Consider the following 17,411-nt stretch of genomic DNA (forward strand, 5'->3'; position numbering starts at 1 on the left):
CGGAAAGTTGCGAATATTTGAATTCCTAATTGAACCTTTTAAACATAAAATGAATTTGCTAACCATTTTTATAATAAAAACTTTTATCATAAAAAATTGTGATTTAAAAAAGAAATTGAGCATACAAGTTTGGCGGCAAAATAGCTAGGCTGTTAGATTAACTGCACAGTTCCTTAACATGGTCTCTAACAGCCATGTTATATTCAAAGTTCCTGCAGCTGGTCACATTAAATTGCGAAATTGCCGCGTGCGGTTTTGTTTATAAACACAATTAAACCAATTGGCGTAATTCCCAGTTGAAATCTTATTAACACTTGGAAGGAAATAACTCCAAGAAACCATTCAGGATGCCCGTGGTTGAGGGCAGCGATCTGGTGCAGCTGCAGCGACGTCGTCAGCAGGTGCGGAACATCTGCATCCTGGCGCATGTGGACCATGGCAAAACCACTCTGGCGGATTCCCTGGTGGCCAGCAATGGCATCATTTCGCAGCGGATGGCGGGCAAGCTGCGCTACCTGGACAATCGGGCGGATGAACAGGAGCGAGGCATCACGATGAAGAGCAGCAGCATCTCTTTGTACTACCAGGAGGCAGAGGAATTAACTGGTAATCCGGATTACCTCATCAATCTCATTGATTCCCCCGGTCACGTGGACTTCTCCAGTGAGGTTTCCACGGCCGTGCGTTTATGTGATGGTGCCATTGTCGTGGTCGATGTGGTTGAGGGCGTGGGTCCCCAAACCCGCGCTTGTCTGAAGCAAATCTACGAGGAGCAACTAAAACCCGTCTTGGTGCTCAATAAACTGGACCGTCTGATCCTGGAAAAGCAGATGGATCCGCTGGATGCCTACTTCCATTTGACCCAAGTCCTGGAGCAAGTTAATGCCGTTCTAGGCAGCATTTTCGCCTCCGATATTTTGGCCAGGGAGGATATTACCAAAAAGGACAACTACGAGTCTGCCTTGGAGGAAGTGGATGACTCGGAGCTGTATTTCTCACCCAGCTCCGGAAACGTGGTCTTCTGCTCCGCCTACGATGGCTGGGCCTTCTCCGTCCGCGACTTTGCCGCCATGTATGCCAAACGATTGGAGTTGAAGCGAAAGGATCTGGAGCAGGTACTCTGGGGCGACTTCTACTACAACTCCAAGAAGAAAGAAGCTTTGCCGGGTGCCCAAGAGAAGGCCAAGAAACCTATGTTTGTGCAGTTCGTGCTGGAGAACATCTGGAGCCTCTACGACATCATAGCCATTAGAAAGGATAAGGATAAACTGCCTGGAATAGCGGAGAAATTGGGTCTCAAATTGGCCGCCAGGGATTTGCGTCTCACTGATCCCAAGCTGCAGATCAAAGCGGTTCTTGGGCAATGGCTACCCATCGATAAATGTGTCCTGCACATGGTGGTTGACCATGTACCTCCGCCCCACAAAATCATCGAGGAAAGGGCCCAGAGATTGCTCTATCCGGCGAATGTGGATCTGAGTTCCCTGCCGCCGGAAACCTTGAAACTCAAGGAGAGCTTTACCAGTTGCGATGCCGATAGTTCGAATGTCATTGCGTTTGTGTCCAAGATGACTCCAGTACATGTATCGCATTTGCCCCAGAATCGGCCCAAGAGGCTAACGGATCAGGAAGTGCAGCAGCGCAGAGATGAGGTGCGTCGTCGGATTGAGGAAAGGAAGCTGCAAAGTGAACAATCGGAGCTGGAGAAGATAAGTCAGGGCGTGGAACAGCTGAGCACCCAGGCGGAAGTGCCGAAACAGGAGGAACCCGAACCCGAAGATGGAGAACCCAACGAGTTTGTTTTCATAGCCTTCGCCAGAGTCTTTAGCGGCACTTTGAAACGTGGCATGGAGTTATTTAACCTCTCGCCCAAACACGATCCTCGCCAGCCCACGCATCGCAGGGAAGATGAAGCCCCCTACGCCAGTCGTGTGACCATTGGAGATCTTTACATGTTTATGGGAGGAGAGCTGCAACTCTTGGATGAAGTACCTGCCGGAAATATCGTGGGAATTGGTGGTCTGGAATCGCACATCGTAAAAACGGCTACCCTTAGTAGCAGTTTGGATTGCACCTCGTTCAGCGAACTAAGCATCATGGCCACTCCCATTCTCCGCGTGGCCATCGAACCCGTTCAGCCGCAGGACATGCCCAAACTGGTGAAAGGATTAAAGCTTCTGAACCAAGCAGATGCCTGTGTTCAGGTGTCTGTGGCTCCCACGGGTGAGCACGTGATAACCACTTTGGGCGAAGTCCATGTGGAGAAGTGTGTCCACGACCTGGAGCACAGCTATGCCAAGATCAAGGTGAACGTCTCCAAGCCAATTGTGTCCTTTAGGGAAACAATTGTGCCAGCTGCCACGGTGGATATGGTTAATGAGGCTATTGTTAAGACGGCGGAGGACAAGGATGTGAGCAAGAAGATTGCCATCCAGCAGACGCTCAACAAAAGGGGCACTCTGAAGGTGATAGCGGTGCCCCTGCCTGCAGAAGCAGTGGAGTTGTTGGAAAAGCACTCGGAATTCTTCAAGGTGAGAGCTTAAATAAATGTGTTAAACCAGTTATTAATTTATATCCTAATCCTGCAGGAGCTGGCTGCCATCCCTCGAAATCAACTGCTCTCAGAGAAGTGGACCACTCTGCTGGCCTCCATCAAAGTGAAACTTATCGCAGCACTCCGAGATCTACACTTGTTTGGCCTAAGTTCCCTAACCACCGAAGAGCTTGTAAATCGAATCTGGTCTTTGGGCCCTCGGAACTGCGGCACAAATATTCTGCTTAATCTTAGCGACTACGAGCAGCCGGACTTTTGGTCAAGCCATGCCAAGTCCTTAGATACAGATATTCGTTCCGATCCGCGCAAGGATTTCAATAGTTCTCTGGTGAATGGCTTTCAATTGACTTCGGTAGCAGGTCCTTTGTGCGAAGAGCCCATGCAAGGCGTTTGTTTTGTGGTGCTCGAGTGGTCCATTCAAACTGAGGGCGAGGATTTAAACTCCCGGGGTCCATTCTCTGGTAGGTTTATGAGATTTTGTAATAAATATTTGTTTTATTTTATTTCCTACAAATTTCAGGACAAGTTCTGACTGCTGCCAAGGAGGTTTGTCGTCAGGCTTTTCAAAATCAGCCACAACGATTGGTCACTCCCATGTATAGCTGCAATATTGTGGTCAATGCGGAAATGTTAGGTGAGTGGTTTAAATTAAAAATTATAAATTATATTTTCTACAAACAAGAAAACCAATATTTGAACGGAATTATTAGCTTAAAAATGTACTTACATGTTTTCATTCTTAATTAATTAAATTCATTTCCAAAGCAGGCATATTTTAAATAGTATTTTATTTAACTACTAGTAAATGCAGCTTAGGTCTAAACATAAATAAGCAACTAAATTTAGGTTACATAATTTCGGTGTTGGTTTTTTGTTTTTAATTATCTTTTTGTTTACTCATTTCCTTTTAAAATAGTTTCCAGTTTTGCACCTAAACTATTCGTTTAAATCTTTAAATATTATTTTAAAAAGTTGAGGCCTTGTTTACGCTTAAATGCAAAACAAATTAATTAAACAATTAGTTCGATCGTGCCCGGGCACGTGTAATTGTTTAATTAATTCGTAAATTGTTTTGTAAATAAATACATGTATAAATATATAAATTAAGAGGGGGGTGGTACGCTGGGAAGAAATGCCAAGGGAAATGCCTAAAAACTTGTTTTAAATTAAGAAAAGCTTAGCTAATTACGTTACGCCACGCTAGACGTTACGTGACGTGAACTTTTTGCTTTCTCGAAGCCATTTTCTTCCGTTTTTTTTCTCATCGTTACTTCAGTCACAGTTGTTTTTTGCACAGTGTATAGTCGCCGGAAATCGCCATGTGCTAAATGAAATTGTATCTACTAGGATTGGTTCGATTGATTCCCGGAACTTATTCCCATATGATGCTCTGCTGGAACTCGAGGACGCGATCCCACGGGAACTCCGGCTCGTAGTCGTCCGTTTCCGGAAGGGATCGCCTGGCACGGCTCCCGATAGCTACCTCCTCCGCCGTGGTGGTCAGTTCCGGCGTCACTGGAACCGCTGCTGCCGCCGGTTCCGCCTCCTGATCCGCCTGCAGAGTGGTCCTGGCCTCCTCCTCACCCGCCGGAGTACTGCTGCTCGGTTGCTCCTCGGTTCCGGTTCCCGATCCACTCGAAATAGCCTCGATGGGCGGCAGGTCGCCGCGTCTCTCGTTGTTGCGTCCGTAGTTGCTGCCCGGGAAATTGTTGATCGAGAACTGATCCGGCCGGAAATTGGCGGAGCTATGGCTACCGCTGCTCTCCGGTCGATTGAGGTACTGATACGAACTGCTTCCTCCACTCTGGAAGCTCTGATCCTGCGGCTGGTAGTTGGAACTGATGGCCGAGCTGCCCGCGGAGCTGCCGCCGCCGTAGATCGGTCTGCCGTAGCTATCCTTCTGACCACCCAGTGTGGTTCCCACCGAGGGACGATAGAAGGGCTTCTGCAGTTGATATCTCTTGGGTGGCTGGTTGCTGGGCTTGCGCACCGAGTATCCCGGCTTCACACACATCATGCCAAAGACTCGGATTCCGGGCACGCTGGCATAGGTGGGCTGGTCATGGGCCATGGGTCCCTCTGAAAAATTGAAATAATTTCAAAAACAAGAAGGTTAATTTAAGCAGGAATTAAAAATTACCCAAGAATTTCCATTACCAAGAAATTTTGATTTAATTTAAGTATATTTTTGAATATTTGATTTTAAAAGTTGTTCTTAAAAGTTTTTGAATAGTTAAGCTAACAAGCTTATTTTCTCTCAAAACAAAAGCATTTCACACAAGAAATTTTTTATGAAATAATTTTAAATGCAGTTTTTGTTTTGGAAGCCATATTGGTAGCTAGACAAAAATGCCTTTTAGGTAAACTATTTATCTCTTAATAATACTAAGATTCTGAATACAATATGTATTAGTATTGTAACTAAAAAAACTGAATTGGGCAAAAATTTGTAATATGTAAATTTTAAAGTCTTACCCATCTTGAAATGATCGGGACAGCGGCAGATGACCAGGTAGTGCGATTTGCCGGTTCGTGTGTTTTGGAGCGCCAGAAGGGACCAATCCTTGGGTGAGCGGCATTCGCGCATCTCAGTGGTGGCCTCGCAGGTTTTTGCCAGTGTGATGGCCTAAACATGGAGTGAGTTAAAATATTAGAGAGGATATATAAACCTGCTCTGTCAAAAATCAATAGTTTCGAAATGGTTTTCAGTTGCAAAACATTAAAAATAGAACTTAAAGTTAAAGACCCACAAAAAAACCAGTGAGTACAGGTGAACTGACCGATATTTTGTTTTAGTGCACTCTGTCTAGACTGTTGACTTGGCTTAATAGTCCAGCCATTAGCCATTCACTTTGGCCCACAGGGCAGGAAAGAAAGTTACCCCGATCCCGATTCCGATCCCGATCATGACTCTAAATTGAAAGCTAGCATGCTAAACGCTATGGACAAGCTGTCACTTAATACGAGGCAGAGAGAAAAACAACAAAAAAAACAAAACAGGAGCAGCCAGCGCCCAGGGCTTCGATTTGGAGTTTTGCCAGACTTTAAAGCCGGTGGGCTGGCCCAAACACTTAGCTGGCCAAATTGCTCTTACTTTGGCCGCTTTGCTACGCTTTCAATTGGCCAACTTGATTGTCCTTTAACTGATTTACAGCCTGGGCTACTGTTGTAGTAGAGCAACGCTCGCCGAACGTTAATTTGATTGACTCTTGAGGCGCTAGTTTGCATGTCAGCCAATTGGGAAATTTTTTTCTTTCTTTTTTTTTTCCTATCCATTTTCCGTTCGCTTCATTGGCTGGTGGCATTCAGGTTAATGTGGTCCGCCCGGCTGTTCCAGTTTTTCCTAACGCCCCGCTCTTGTTTTCTGTTTTCCAGCTAAACGCATTTTCATAATTTGCTGTACAGTTCCGGCAAAGCAGAATCAACAAAGACAAGAGCAAGTGTTGCATTTAACGGTGAAGTGAAGTGTAATTATGACAATGTCTGGCACTGCCCACACTCTATACTCCACACAGTGCACACTGCACTCTGCGGACCACTTCGGCACGGCCATTAAGCCATTAAAAATGCTTTTTATTATTTAATTTATTTAAACATTTTTGCAAGCAACGCTGTTCGCATTTATATCTCAATTAAACGTGCGGAGAACCGGGAAAATCGGGGCGAAGGAGCAGATCATGGCCAGGCAATAAAGCAAATAATATTGCAAACCGCAGGCGAACCGCACAACGCAACGCAACACAACACAGCCCAGCACAAGGTGATTTTCCTGCTGACCTGGCCAACAAAAACCGATCGTGCCTTCGGGTGGCTGGGAAGCAGATCCTCCAGTGAGAGTCTGAGCCGCGCACCCAGAAATCAATTTTACGATTCGGTGATCCAACAAATGAGGCTCAATTTGGATGGGTTCGCGGGGCGATCTTCAACTGATCAAATGATATATGGCTGGCTCTCAAGCTATCGTGTATTTCATTAATTGACCACTATTTGGCCAAATTCGCAAATGATTTCGGGCAGTGGTTTTCCCAATGACCACTCATCTTCTCTAAGTACTAAGCATTCAAATGATTCTCAATTGTATGATTTGTTAGGCGTGTACAGTAAATTAGCATTTTTCGTGGGTACTTCACATTCTTAAGAAACTAACAGAAACTCGATTTTCATGATTTGTTGTGAATTCCTCATTAAAAAAAATTTCAAATGCCGTTTCTAAAAATAATTTAAAAGAAATTTAATTTTCTAATAACATTCATTTTTACTTTAGTTTAATAAAATAAAATTAAACATTTTTAGTTTCTACCAAAGTTATCTAACCTGTCTCCATACACATTAGCTATTAATATGTAATTTTGTGGTTTGTGAGGTATTTTACAGAACAAAGTGCAAACGATATCTTCCCAATCAAATTACTTTCACAATAATCTTATGATGCTCAATTCAATAACTAATATGAACATGAAATTGAAGTTATTTCCTCTTCCGCTAACAAATTACAAATTAGAATTACGGAAAATGAAATTCGTGTCTTTTGCCAGTGATTGTTGCCATTGAATTGCCTCATATCGATCGATCTCATCTACCACTAATTCATTTAAAAAGAAATCAAATCATATTTGTGGTCAGTCAATAAAGATTTCGACTTCCCCGTGATGTGGAGTCGTGCCAGTGAGAACCTGCAACTAGCCATCGAACTAATGATCCATCGAGAGTGATCTAACCAATGATCTGGAAATGCATTTCTGCCAGTTCCACTTTCGGTTTGGTTTGGTTCCCAAGGGTTCCTCCAGTCGTGGCCACAGCAATTATCTAAGTAACTCGGTTGGGAAGTAGTCAGCTTACCTTTTTCTTATTATCGCCAACCAATTTTGTGGTATGCTGATCATCTTCATTCAGGCTGGCCGAGCAGGGATCACGATATCTGCAAGAGGATTAGATTTGCAGGATTAATTAGATCTAGTGCCGGGAGTGACAAGTGGGAAGGTTCAAGCCTCCAACCTCCAGCCTCCAAGTTCCAATCTAGCAACTTACCTTGATGGACAGGCACAGAGGGGTTGGGTGTAGTTGAGTCTCACGTAGACGGCATTGCAAACTTGCTGAATGGCACACTCGGGCAGCAGATAGATGTGCTGATTGTGCGGATAATAATGATATTTCGTGGGTTTCGCTGTCGCCGTTTTCTGTAAAATGAGAAGCGTTGGAAACGATGAGAATCAGCACCTGTTGATTGATGTGGCCAAAAGGGTTTCGCCTCCCATCTTCTATTTGGCTAGCAATTAAAGTTGCTAGTGTAACCCTGTTGGCCAGCTGGCAAATGTTTGTTCCAGCAGACGAGGAGCAGTCTTGTCGAGGCGTCACAAAGTGTTGTTTGTCTACTGCCAGCTCTGGCGTGGATAAAGTGCGAAATTGACGCCCCCCCGGCTATAACGAAGCCCCATCCCAATCCAGCCCATCGCTCTGCCAAAAGTTTTCTATTCTCACAGAAGGTAGGGTACTGTCATTTTTCGCAGAAGTTTGTGAAAGACATAAAGCCTTGTCTTTCAGGTACAAAAGGGGATGTATAGTTTTACAATTTTGTTAATAAAAAGTATTATTAGTCAGATTGAAGGTAAATTTATAAGTGCTAGTAGTTACTAATAAAATGTATTCTCTTTCTGAACGGTTTGATACGTTAAAGAAATTTTTATTAGTACGATTTATGGTTTTATTGTTTTTATAGTGTTATCTATATATTTTTTCTCACTGAATTTTGAAGTTTTATTTTATAAACTAAAAATTATAAAATTTATTGACATTCTAAACGGTTTTATACTTTAGAGAAATTTTTATTAATACGATTTATGGTTTTATTGTTTTTATAGTGTATATATTTTTTGTGACTGAATTTTGAAGCTTATTTTTATAAACTAAAAATTATAAAATTGTATGGGCAAAATGTGTTTTTAAAACCATAATCATACAAAAATGGCTTGCCAAAACTGTACCCCAAGTTAACCAGTTACCAACTAAGATAAATGTTCGGGGTTACCAAACTTTATAATGTGCATTTGCTGGTAAGAAAGCAGGATTTGAATTAAAGTGGCTAAATAGTTCCCAAAAATTAAAAAATTGACAACAAAATAACATTTTCAAAGTTGTCATATTTGAACAGTACATACTTATATTTCTGAAAGAGTATTCAAAGTGGCGATTTCCAAAGCCATATTACGTGTTTCTTATTTAAAATAAGAATAACAAGACGCGAAAACGGTTAAAGTATAACAAAGCAGGAGGAAAAGATGAGAACCCGGCCAGAGACGGACTTCTACCAAGTATTCAAAGCACTTGGTGCCGAGTAGAGGCGACTTGAGTTGATTTGAGTCGCGTTGAGTTGCCTTGGCCGAAGCAGGTTAATGGCAAACGAGACCCTCACATAATGCCACACAAAATTGCTTGGCTCGCCTCGCGTTGCAACGCGCCTTTTCCGTTGAAGAAGGGGAACAAAGTTATTAAGAAATTGATGCAACTTCGGGAGGGGACCGCGTAAAGTCGGTTGTGAGCATCAACTATATAGCATATATATGGTATGTGTGCCTGGTAACCCTGGGTAACCGGGTAAACTGCCAAACGCACTTTTACTTGTATTCTCCAGCCATCTCCCTTTTGTTCCCCTTTCGCATCACATCCGACCTGACCCAACCCATCAGCCACTTCCTTCCTGCAACCATTTCCCAGTGTTTTCCCCAAGTTATTTTTCATTTTGGAAAACTTTCACCGACAGCAGGGGGAACTCAGGATACTCTGTCCCTTTATTTCATTCTTCCCCTTTGTTTAACTATTAAAAAGTTTTGTTATTGAATTTTTCAGCCTTTACTTGGGTTCTGTTGCTTTTTTATCAGCATTTATGACACAATGGAAGGTAGTTTTCATTTCAATGTGCCTCACAACTTTTCCTTGTTGGTATTTGTTTAATGATTTTGTAATTTGTTTTCTTGTTTATCAATGCGTGAAAATTCTTGAAACGTACGAGAGGACAAGCAGTTGGAAATGGAGTAAGGGTTTTAAATGATTTCATTACTTTTAGAAATATTTGGTAGGAGGAATTAATCGTAATTAATTTCGTATTAAAGTTTTCTCTTATGAAATGATTTTATCTTGTGCTTATAAGCTTCTGCAAATCTTTATAAGATATAATTAATTGGGATGTGTCTTTTATCTACAATTTAAATGTGCTCTTTGGGGAATTTACAAAATGTAAATGTCAATTTTAAACAGAATGGTTTTAAATTAATTTTTTTTTTCACTAAGAAGTTTATTAGTCTTAATTTTTCATAAATTGTTAATTTGTAAAGACCCCCATTCACACTTAAAGTCAAATTGATTTAATTTTAAGTTATTCCTTCATTTGTTTTTACTTTCCCATCAAAAGTTGCAATTTATTTTCTGTGAGCGCCAGGCGGCAGCTTTCCATTCAGCTGACAATTTATCGATCTAGTTTACGGCCACCTTGAACCCCATTTTCCTTTTCCTATCGCCTCGAGACGCGGCAGCGCCAAAACTCAAACAATTCCCTTTCCTACTTAGCACATAATTGAACTGAAAGCATCTTTGGTTTGGGCCAAATTGGCGTTGGGCCATGATCCGCTGCAAAGAAACGGTACTTCCCATGTCAGTCATTTACCATTCAGCCACCTACTGTCAGGTAGGTCCCTAGGTTGGGATCGCGACTGCGGGTACGCTCCTTTCTGGAGAGTGATTTACACTGACCCTGACCATTATTATTGAATTTTTGCCGCTTGTACTTTGGCTTTTCCGTTTCCCTATTTGGCGTCAGCTGGTTGTCGCTTCTGTCCAAATGTCCAAACTGTCGCCGCCAATGCTTTTGTTTCCATTCCTCTGTGTTTTTTGCTGCCTTCTGCCTGTCTCTTTCACTTTGGTTAAGTACATTTTTAAATATTTACCATGTACCTAGGTGGAAACGGGAATGGGGAAAATGGGCATTGGGGATTGAGGATTGAGGACTGGGGAATAAGGGGAAAAGTCCCTAACTAGACCCTAAGCCAAAAGAATTTTCCACGAACTGCAAATTAAAGCGTTTTGGTTGCACTGTATGTCCCCGTCCGCGTCCGCGTCCGCTTTTCACACAGGTTAAAGTTCAGCCAGTGGCAGTTAGCAAGAGATACTCCCTGGCCTGGCCTGGCCTGACATGGCCTGCCCTGGCCCCTCCAACTTTTTTCTCCCTGCCCACCCAAGTGCCACTTGAAAATCGTGTTCTCCGATGCCAGCTTCCTGCAATTTGGACTGCAGCTCTCGGAGTCGGAATCTCGACGCGACCTTTCACGGGTTGTGTTTCTTTTTCTGCACTTCGTGTTTCGGGTTTTTTCCCTCTGCTATTTTTTTTTTGGTTTTTTTTTGTTTTTTTTGGAGTGCCATGAATTGCGTTTTGATTGAAAAGAAAGTGACATTTCCGTTGATTTTCCTTCGGCAGAATGGCTCTTTAAAGTTTTCCTTATATGCAACTCTTTCTTTCCTATTGGCTGCTTATTTTGTTTTTCTTCTATTTACCATTTGCCTGGGCAAATGATGTGGAAAATTTTCTTTTTGTTTGTTCCATAACAACATCGGGTGGTAAATAGCGAAATAACACAAACAGTAAATTGCAGTGGCAATCGCAGAAACTTGCTATGTGCAACACGACGTATGCGTGATTTGTTTGCTGATGAATGGCTGGCTTATTGACTTGTTTCGATGGTCATGATTGCCACTTGATTAGCCGACTCTTGACGAGCCATTGATGGGGGAAAATTCGGCGAACTATGATTGCAAAAATGCGTTTTTGAGTGACTGGCCAAATAATGAGTTTTTCATAGCTTAACATATAATGGCAGAAAATTCGTGAAACCAGAGAAGAGAAATCGAGTAGGATTTAAGTAATTAAAACGAAATAACTTTTTAGTCAAGGGTATGTGTACAACTAATTAAAATAGGGGATGGCTATTTCAATTAGCGTTATTTATATATCTTAATTGTTTAAATTTGAATTTTTGTTCAGTTAAATTAGATAAATTAACTTAAAATGCGATGAGTAGTTGGAGTAAAGTCATTCCATTAAACCCCAACATCTCACCCAAACTATCTTCAATGCAGTGATTAAACAATTTCTTAATAACAAATTGCCACATTTTTCTTTTCCACTTCACAGCCAAGTTGAGTTTCAGTCTCTGCCTTTGTTTTTCCACCTAACAAGCTTTACAAACAAGTCCTGCAGTCATCAGCACTTCTCGGATTTCAAGTCCTCCGGGCATGTGAGCTTATGGCCATCGTATTTGTTTGTGCACCCTGTGCAGGCAATATAGCTATCTCTTGTAGCTGGGTCGCCATTTAGAGGCTTGATTTATGCCAGCAGCTCGAAATTTACTTTTAATGAGAGACAGCGGTAGCAGAAGCAATGCTGGAGCTAAAGTTAAACGCATGTAACTGACAGCAGCGGCTGCTTGTATCTATATATCTTGCAGATGCGAAAACCCCGCCACTTGTTATTCAAATCAGCTTGAAGAGATTCAAGAGAGGAGAAAAAACAGAGACATAAAATTTCACCGCCTTGACGGTAGATAGCTACTTCTCAGACTCGAGTCGCCTACTCGGATTCAATGGAAATTTGCATGGCTAAGGCCGCAATTAATAAATAATTTTCATTTCATTTTCATTTCGAAATTTGATTTAATTACGTGAAAGTCTTCGAGTGCCTCACACCTCCCACGTCCCACCTTCCACCTGCCACTTTGAGTGGGAAAGAACGGAAAATTAGTTGCCATTATTTAAGATTTACTTTTCTCAGTTGGTTTGTTTGTTATTTAATTTTATGCTCCAAGTGAAACCGAAATCGTTTTTCAAGTACTTTCGTTCAAGTTCTGCGTCCGAGGTTTGTTTTTATTGTTATTTATAAAGCGTGAAGTTTCAAGTAGTAGTTTGTCTATTCACGGATGTATCTTTCTTTTCGGACCTTTTTCTTTCATTCGACACGACAAGCTACCGAAAATCTTACACTTGCACACATTTCACTTGAGTTTGTTGTTTCGCTGTTAACTGTAGTTTCTCATGCAAATCCAGGCACAAAGCCGTTTGTTTGTTTGTTTGTTTGTTTACCATTATTTATTTGTTTGCCCAACGCTTTTTCCGCTTTGCACCGGGCAATTGATAATTATCTTCATCATCGCCATAGCCATAGCCATCGCCATCGCCATCATCATCCCGCACAGCATCCAACCCGGTAAAAGTCATTCGCATCGCAGTCAAGTGTGGCACCTCCAGCTGAGCCTTTTCCTCTTCCCAGATCTCTATGGTTTTTTTTTTTTGGTGTTTTCTGAGTAGCCCCAAGCTCTCGTAAACTCTCACACTCTCGAGTTGTTTATGTCCGCAGTTTGTAATTAAAATGTTCAATAAATCGTCGAGTTTGATTGTCGATATTTTTCGTTTAAATGAATAACTGGCCACCAGTAAAATAAAAATCGTAGCCTAACGGATGTGTTGCTTATAAACCGATAGGTTAGAGTTCGGTTTATGCATTCTTGATTAAAACTCTTTTTTAGAAGAGCTGTTAATTCGCCACGTTATGGAGAAAATTTATAGTCTATTCCTTGAAAATTCCCAAAAGGCAATTTCTTGAAAGAACTAAAAATGAATATCTAAACGTTAATTTTCCAGTTGATGAATGCAATTTTTGGTCTTAAAAGACTTATCTCATAAATTCTTTTTAGCTTCATGGCATCAATACGTTTTTTTTTAAAAGCTTTCTAAATCTTTAGGGTCTTTAAATTATTAAAAACAATAACTTCATCGAGAAATTAGGATACGGACTCTTTGCATTTTTCTTGGTTAAACAATTTCATATATTTTCTTTGTGAATCCTAAAACGAGCAGATGCTGCAGTGCTCTCTTGAGCCATTCCAGATCTGGCCCAGACATTCAGGCCGCTGAATGCTGGCCAAAGCTGGCTCTTTGTAGATGCGGCCTTCTGAGTTGCGCATGCGTAACTGATATCCATCTTAGGCGGTGTTACAATTTTTTGTTTCTGCGCTGTTTTTTCTGCGCATAACTTGTCAAACGGCAAACAAAGGTAAAGCTGTGCCTTGCCGTACAGCGATGAAGACGACGATACAGAATACAGATTGCAACAAAGAAAAAGCAGGAGCTGCACAGACAAAATTGGTTGTAAACTCTAGGTTAGCAAAATGTTAAAACCAAATTTGTTTTTAACAACATAAAGGCTGGTAATTAAATGATCAGAATTATCGAAGGAAATGGAAGTAGATGCAAGAATTGCAAGATGTATAAAACCTATAATGTCTAGTTAGTTTTTTTTCTGTGCACTATGGAAAACCAAGATGCATACAAGGCAATTACATTTGGCTTGCAGTGAAAAAAAAAAAATTATTAAATAATCCAACAGCAGCAACTACATTCCATAACCAATTCGAGCTGGTTGCCAAAGACGTGTTCATAGTTGTCATCGTCGCTATGATGATGATGAAACTGAATCGAACTGGGAATCAGAGTCGGAATTGGAATCCGTTTAATGTGTCAACCTCAGAACAAACGCTAATTTGTTCTAATTTATGGTTAATACCATTTGGGCCAAGAAAGGGTACTTTTATGTTTGGTCATAAGCCCTGTGCAGTTGGTCAGAATTACATTTGGTTTTAATGCCCAGTGCCGTAATAATAATATTTCTACATTTCTTGCCCCCTTGCTCGTTACTTGTCTTATACTTTTTTTTTCATTTTTTTAACCGCTGCTGTTGGCCGAGTTTATTGTTCTAGTTTCGTGGGCACCGGGGAGACCATTGGTCCGGTCTCCTTAACAGTTCTTTCGGCTCGTTGGTTAAGGTTTGTTGAACCTTTAATGAGTTTAAATGCCAGCTATGATATGGTCTTTAATGCACGTTTATGAGTTACTCGGGGCTTGTCTCTCTCTTTTTTTTGGGACACTTTGTGGGACAGAATTAATGTGGCTGTCATTACGGTAACGATTCGGTCATGATACCCAAGGGAAGTCCAAAATTAGCCGGTAATGTTACGATACGCGGCCAGCCGGATGCTTGGAACATTTTTTAGGACCGGAAAAGGTTAACATTACACTTTTGGAAAGATTTAAGTGAATTTCTTTTGCTTCTTTCTGTCGATTTATTTTGGGATTTATTTACTTTCTAAAAATATGTTTAAATTTGAATAAATAGCATTGGAAAAAATTTATGACAAGTTTTTTTTTAAATAAAGTGAAGGTTAAAAGATAAAGGTGAATTACAATTTAAAACTGATTTTAGAGAGCATTTAAATTGTTACTTTTAATTATAACAGTTTTATGTTAGCCCAAGATTAACAAAACTTTAACTGTTAAAATGGTTGAAAGTTATTTCACATCAGTTGTTAATCGAAGTTCGGTTGAACTTGATCAAAAAATGTTTTAGCTTTATAACTCCAGTTTCGATTTAACATAATCGAACCTTTTTTTAATTCCCGATCTCGTTCTATGTTTTCTGCTCACTTTCATGTAAATTTCTATTAAAAAATCACTTTCCTCATTTAAATCTCGATTAGCTATCACTTTCTTTGCTGTTCTTCCGCAGTTAACATATAAAATAGCTAACCCAAATAGGCCTCGAGCTCATCCGCATTGTTGTATATTTGTTCAGGGCAAACATGCCGAGCAAATTCACTTAAAACGAGGAGAAGAAAAGGTGTCCGAAGCGAATCCATAACCCATACTTTTGGGGCTGGTCATTTACCCCAAACAAAAGGCCGGCAAAACGGTCAAAATGTTTTGGTTAGTTTGTTGTTATTGCTGCTTTTTACCGTCAAAAACGCATAATAAACTCTAAGCCAAACTGGGTGGCACAAAACCTTGGTTCTTTATAAACTTTCAGCCTCCTCTTTGTTTTCCGAATCACGTACTCTGTATGGTCATTGTGGTGGAGAGATGTTTACCTGAAAGAAAAGAAAAAGGTAAAGAAAGCGAAATTAGTATTTGGTTGTGTCAAAACAATGGTCGAAACATTCAGACAAAATTGCAAATAAAATTGAGCCAGAGATAAAAAGGTAATTCTCACTTTAATGGGAATTTAAATGGTATAGTCTTTTTTTTTTGAGATGCTACAAATCGTAGTTTTGAAGAAAGCGAATGTTGTGATGTGTTGTTGAGACATTTTTATTTTCTATTTTTAGTGAGCTTTAAATTTAAAAACCGAATGAATACTCATTTATTTGCGTTTTTTAATCATAACCAAACTATTTAAAACTAAAACTGCAGGAATTTTTCTAGAGAAAAGTAAGTGCCTTTTTGGTAAATTATGTATATTTGATAGCGTCATTTTTCTAAAGAATTCCAAAATGATTATAGTGTTCATTTAAATAAACCATTAACTTTCCAGGGGAATTTGAAAAAAGAAGTAAAATATCCAGAGACTGCAAATAATTCCTTTGTCGGGGCTAATTACTGCAGTTGTTTGCTTTGTCTTGATTCTTCATCGTCTTCTAAAACATAATGTGCAATGGGATGGCTCTTCTTTTTTCCCCGACATCTTCTTCATTGGTTTTTGGGGCCTTGGGGCCAAACACTTTCTTTTATTGGACTTTCTTTCGTTTCTTTACTGTTTTTTTTAGCCTTTTTTTCTATTTTATCAAAGTAGCGCACATTGCACATCTCATTCACCGCCTCCTGCCACGCCCCCTTTGCCCTGCGGTTACGTTTCGGCTTTTGTTTTGCATCTTACAATCTTTTTTCGCATGACTTTTTCCGCCACGGAGGCTTGAAAAAAAGAAGTGAGATTTAAAGATGCCGACATTACGCGCTTTGCATTTTCCGTTTTCCACTTTACATTTTTCCCTCTATCAGTGCGCCGTGATTTTTTTTTCTGTGTTAATTATTAGCTTCCGCCTCGAAGGGAACACGGTGCAGTGATTCCTCAGTGGTGGAATTATTGGACTTGGCTAATGTCTGTATTAGCCAACTTGGCAACAGGTTGCACGAGCTTAGATTGGAATGCGAATGAGTTTCCAGGTATCTGGGTAGGGGTCAGAGAAAAGCAGCCCAAAGAAAACGGATTGTAACAAAAGTGTCCTCAGATTCTCGGATTCTTAGGAAAGGGTTCTCTAAAAACCTTTTTTTTTAATTTTATTTTAATATTTAATTTATTTAATATTTATACAAATCTTTAAAATTCCACTCTAAGACATTTTTTTTAAGCTTGCTCCTTCAACAACCGTCAACCATGACTAATGTTTCCTAGGCCGTAACAACTCCAAGTCGGCGTTATAAAGCGAATACCTTTTCCCAACACATAACCCTTTTCTTGATATTCTTTCTGTGAGCAGCGAGATGCGAAGTTCACGACTGCTAGAGATACTTTGATGTATCTGGCCCGAGGAGATGAAGTCTTGGCTCCTTTGGTCATTTGTAATTTGCGACAAATTTAGTGTTGGACGTAGAAGGTAATTTTCACAGTCGCGGGCAATTTGGATTTGCATTTCGTGGCTGGCGAACCAAAATGGAGATACGTTCGTTGAGCTTAACAGTAAAGCCAATCGGCAGCCGAGAATGGTATCTAATAGATACATGGATGAGCTCGGCATTTACAGCTATCAATCATAATTAAGTGAATGATAATCAAAATGGACAGCATTATGAAAGCTGAATCTCTCGGTTTTCTCAGTATCTGAGTATCTGAGTACCTGAGTCTATGGATTTCAGAGTATTGGTCTCGGTCTCGGTCTTGGCTATTCTCTATTATTATGGATAATGATAAAGAGCGGCAGATCGAGCGGATCGGAGTGCCTGGGCTCATTCTGCAGTTCGTTCCATCTCCATCCATGGCACCGTTATGCAG

At 40.7% G+C, this 17,411-nt stretch overlaps 2 protein-coding genes across 3 annotated transcripts in view; one reads left to right on the forward strand and one right to left on the reverse strand.

The window, feature by feature from the left end:
• Window positions 1–241: 241 nt before the first annotated feature.
• LOC108146679 (elongation factor-like GTPase 1) overlaps window positions 242–17,411 on the forward strand; it is a 78,954-nt gene continuing 61,784 nt past the window's right edge. For both annotated transcript variants that reach the window (XM_017272735.2, XM_017272734.2), the window contains exons 1-3: window positions 242–2,531; window positions 2,589–3,015; window positions 3,075–3,188. In XM_017272735.2, the coding sequence (XP_017128224.1) occupies window positions 348–2,531; window positions 2,589–3,015; window positions 3,075–3,188 (2,725 nt within the window). In that variant the 5' untranslated portion in view covers window positions 242–347. The remainder of the gene's footprint in view (window positions 2,532–2,588; window positions 3,016–3,074; window positions 3,189–17,411) is intronic.
• Window positions 3,326–17,411, reverse strand: part of LOC108146680 — a 29,851-nt gene continuing 15,765 nt past the window's right edge. Inside the window, exons 2-5 of the mRNA XM_017272736.1 lie at window positions 7,583–7,731; window positions 7,394–7,472; window positions 5,030–5,180; window positions 3,326–4,633 (exon numbers count right to left, since the gene is read on the reverse strand). Coding sequence (XP_017128225.1) covers window positions 3,927–4,633; window positions 5,030–5,180; window positions 7,394–7,472; window positions 7,583–7,731 — 1,086 coding nt within the window. The 3' untranslated portion in view covers window positions 3,326–3,926. The remainder of the gene's footprint in view (window positions 4,634–5,029; window positions 5,181–7,393; window positions 7,473–7,582; window positions 7,732–17,411) is intronic.

The sequence above is a fragment of the Drosophila elegans genome, unplaced genomic scaffold (genome assembly GCF_018152505.1).
Source record: "Drosophila elegans isolate 14027-0461.03 unplaced genomic scaffold, ASM1815250v1 contig_208, whole genome shotgun sequence".
NCBI classification, from domain to species: Eukaryota; Metazoa; Arthropoda; class Insecta; order Diptera; family Drosophilidae; genus Drosophila; species Drosophila elegans.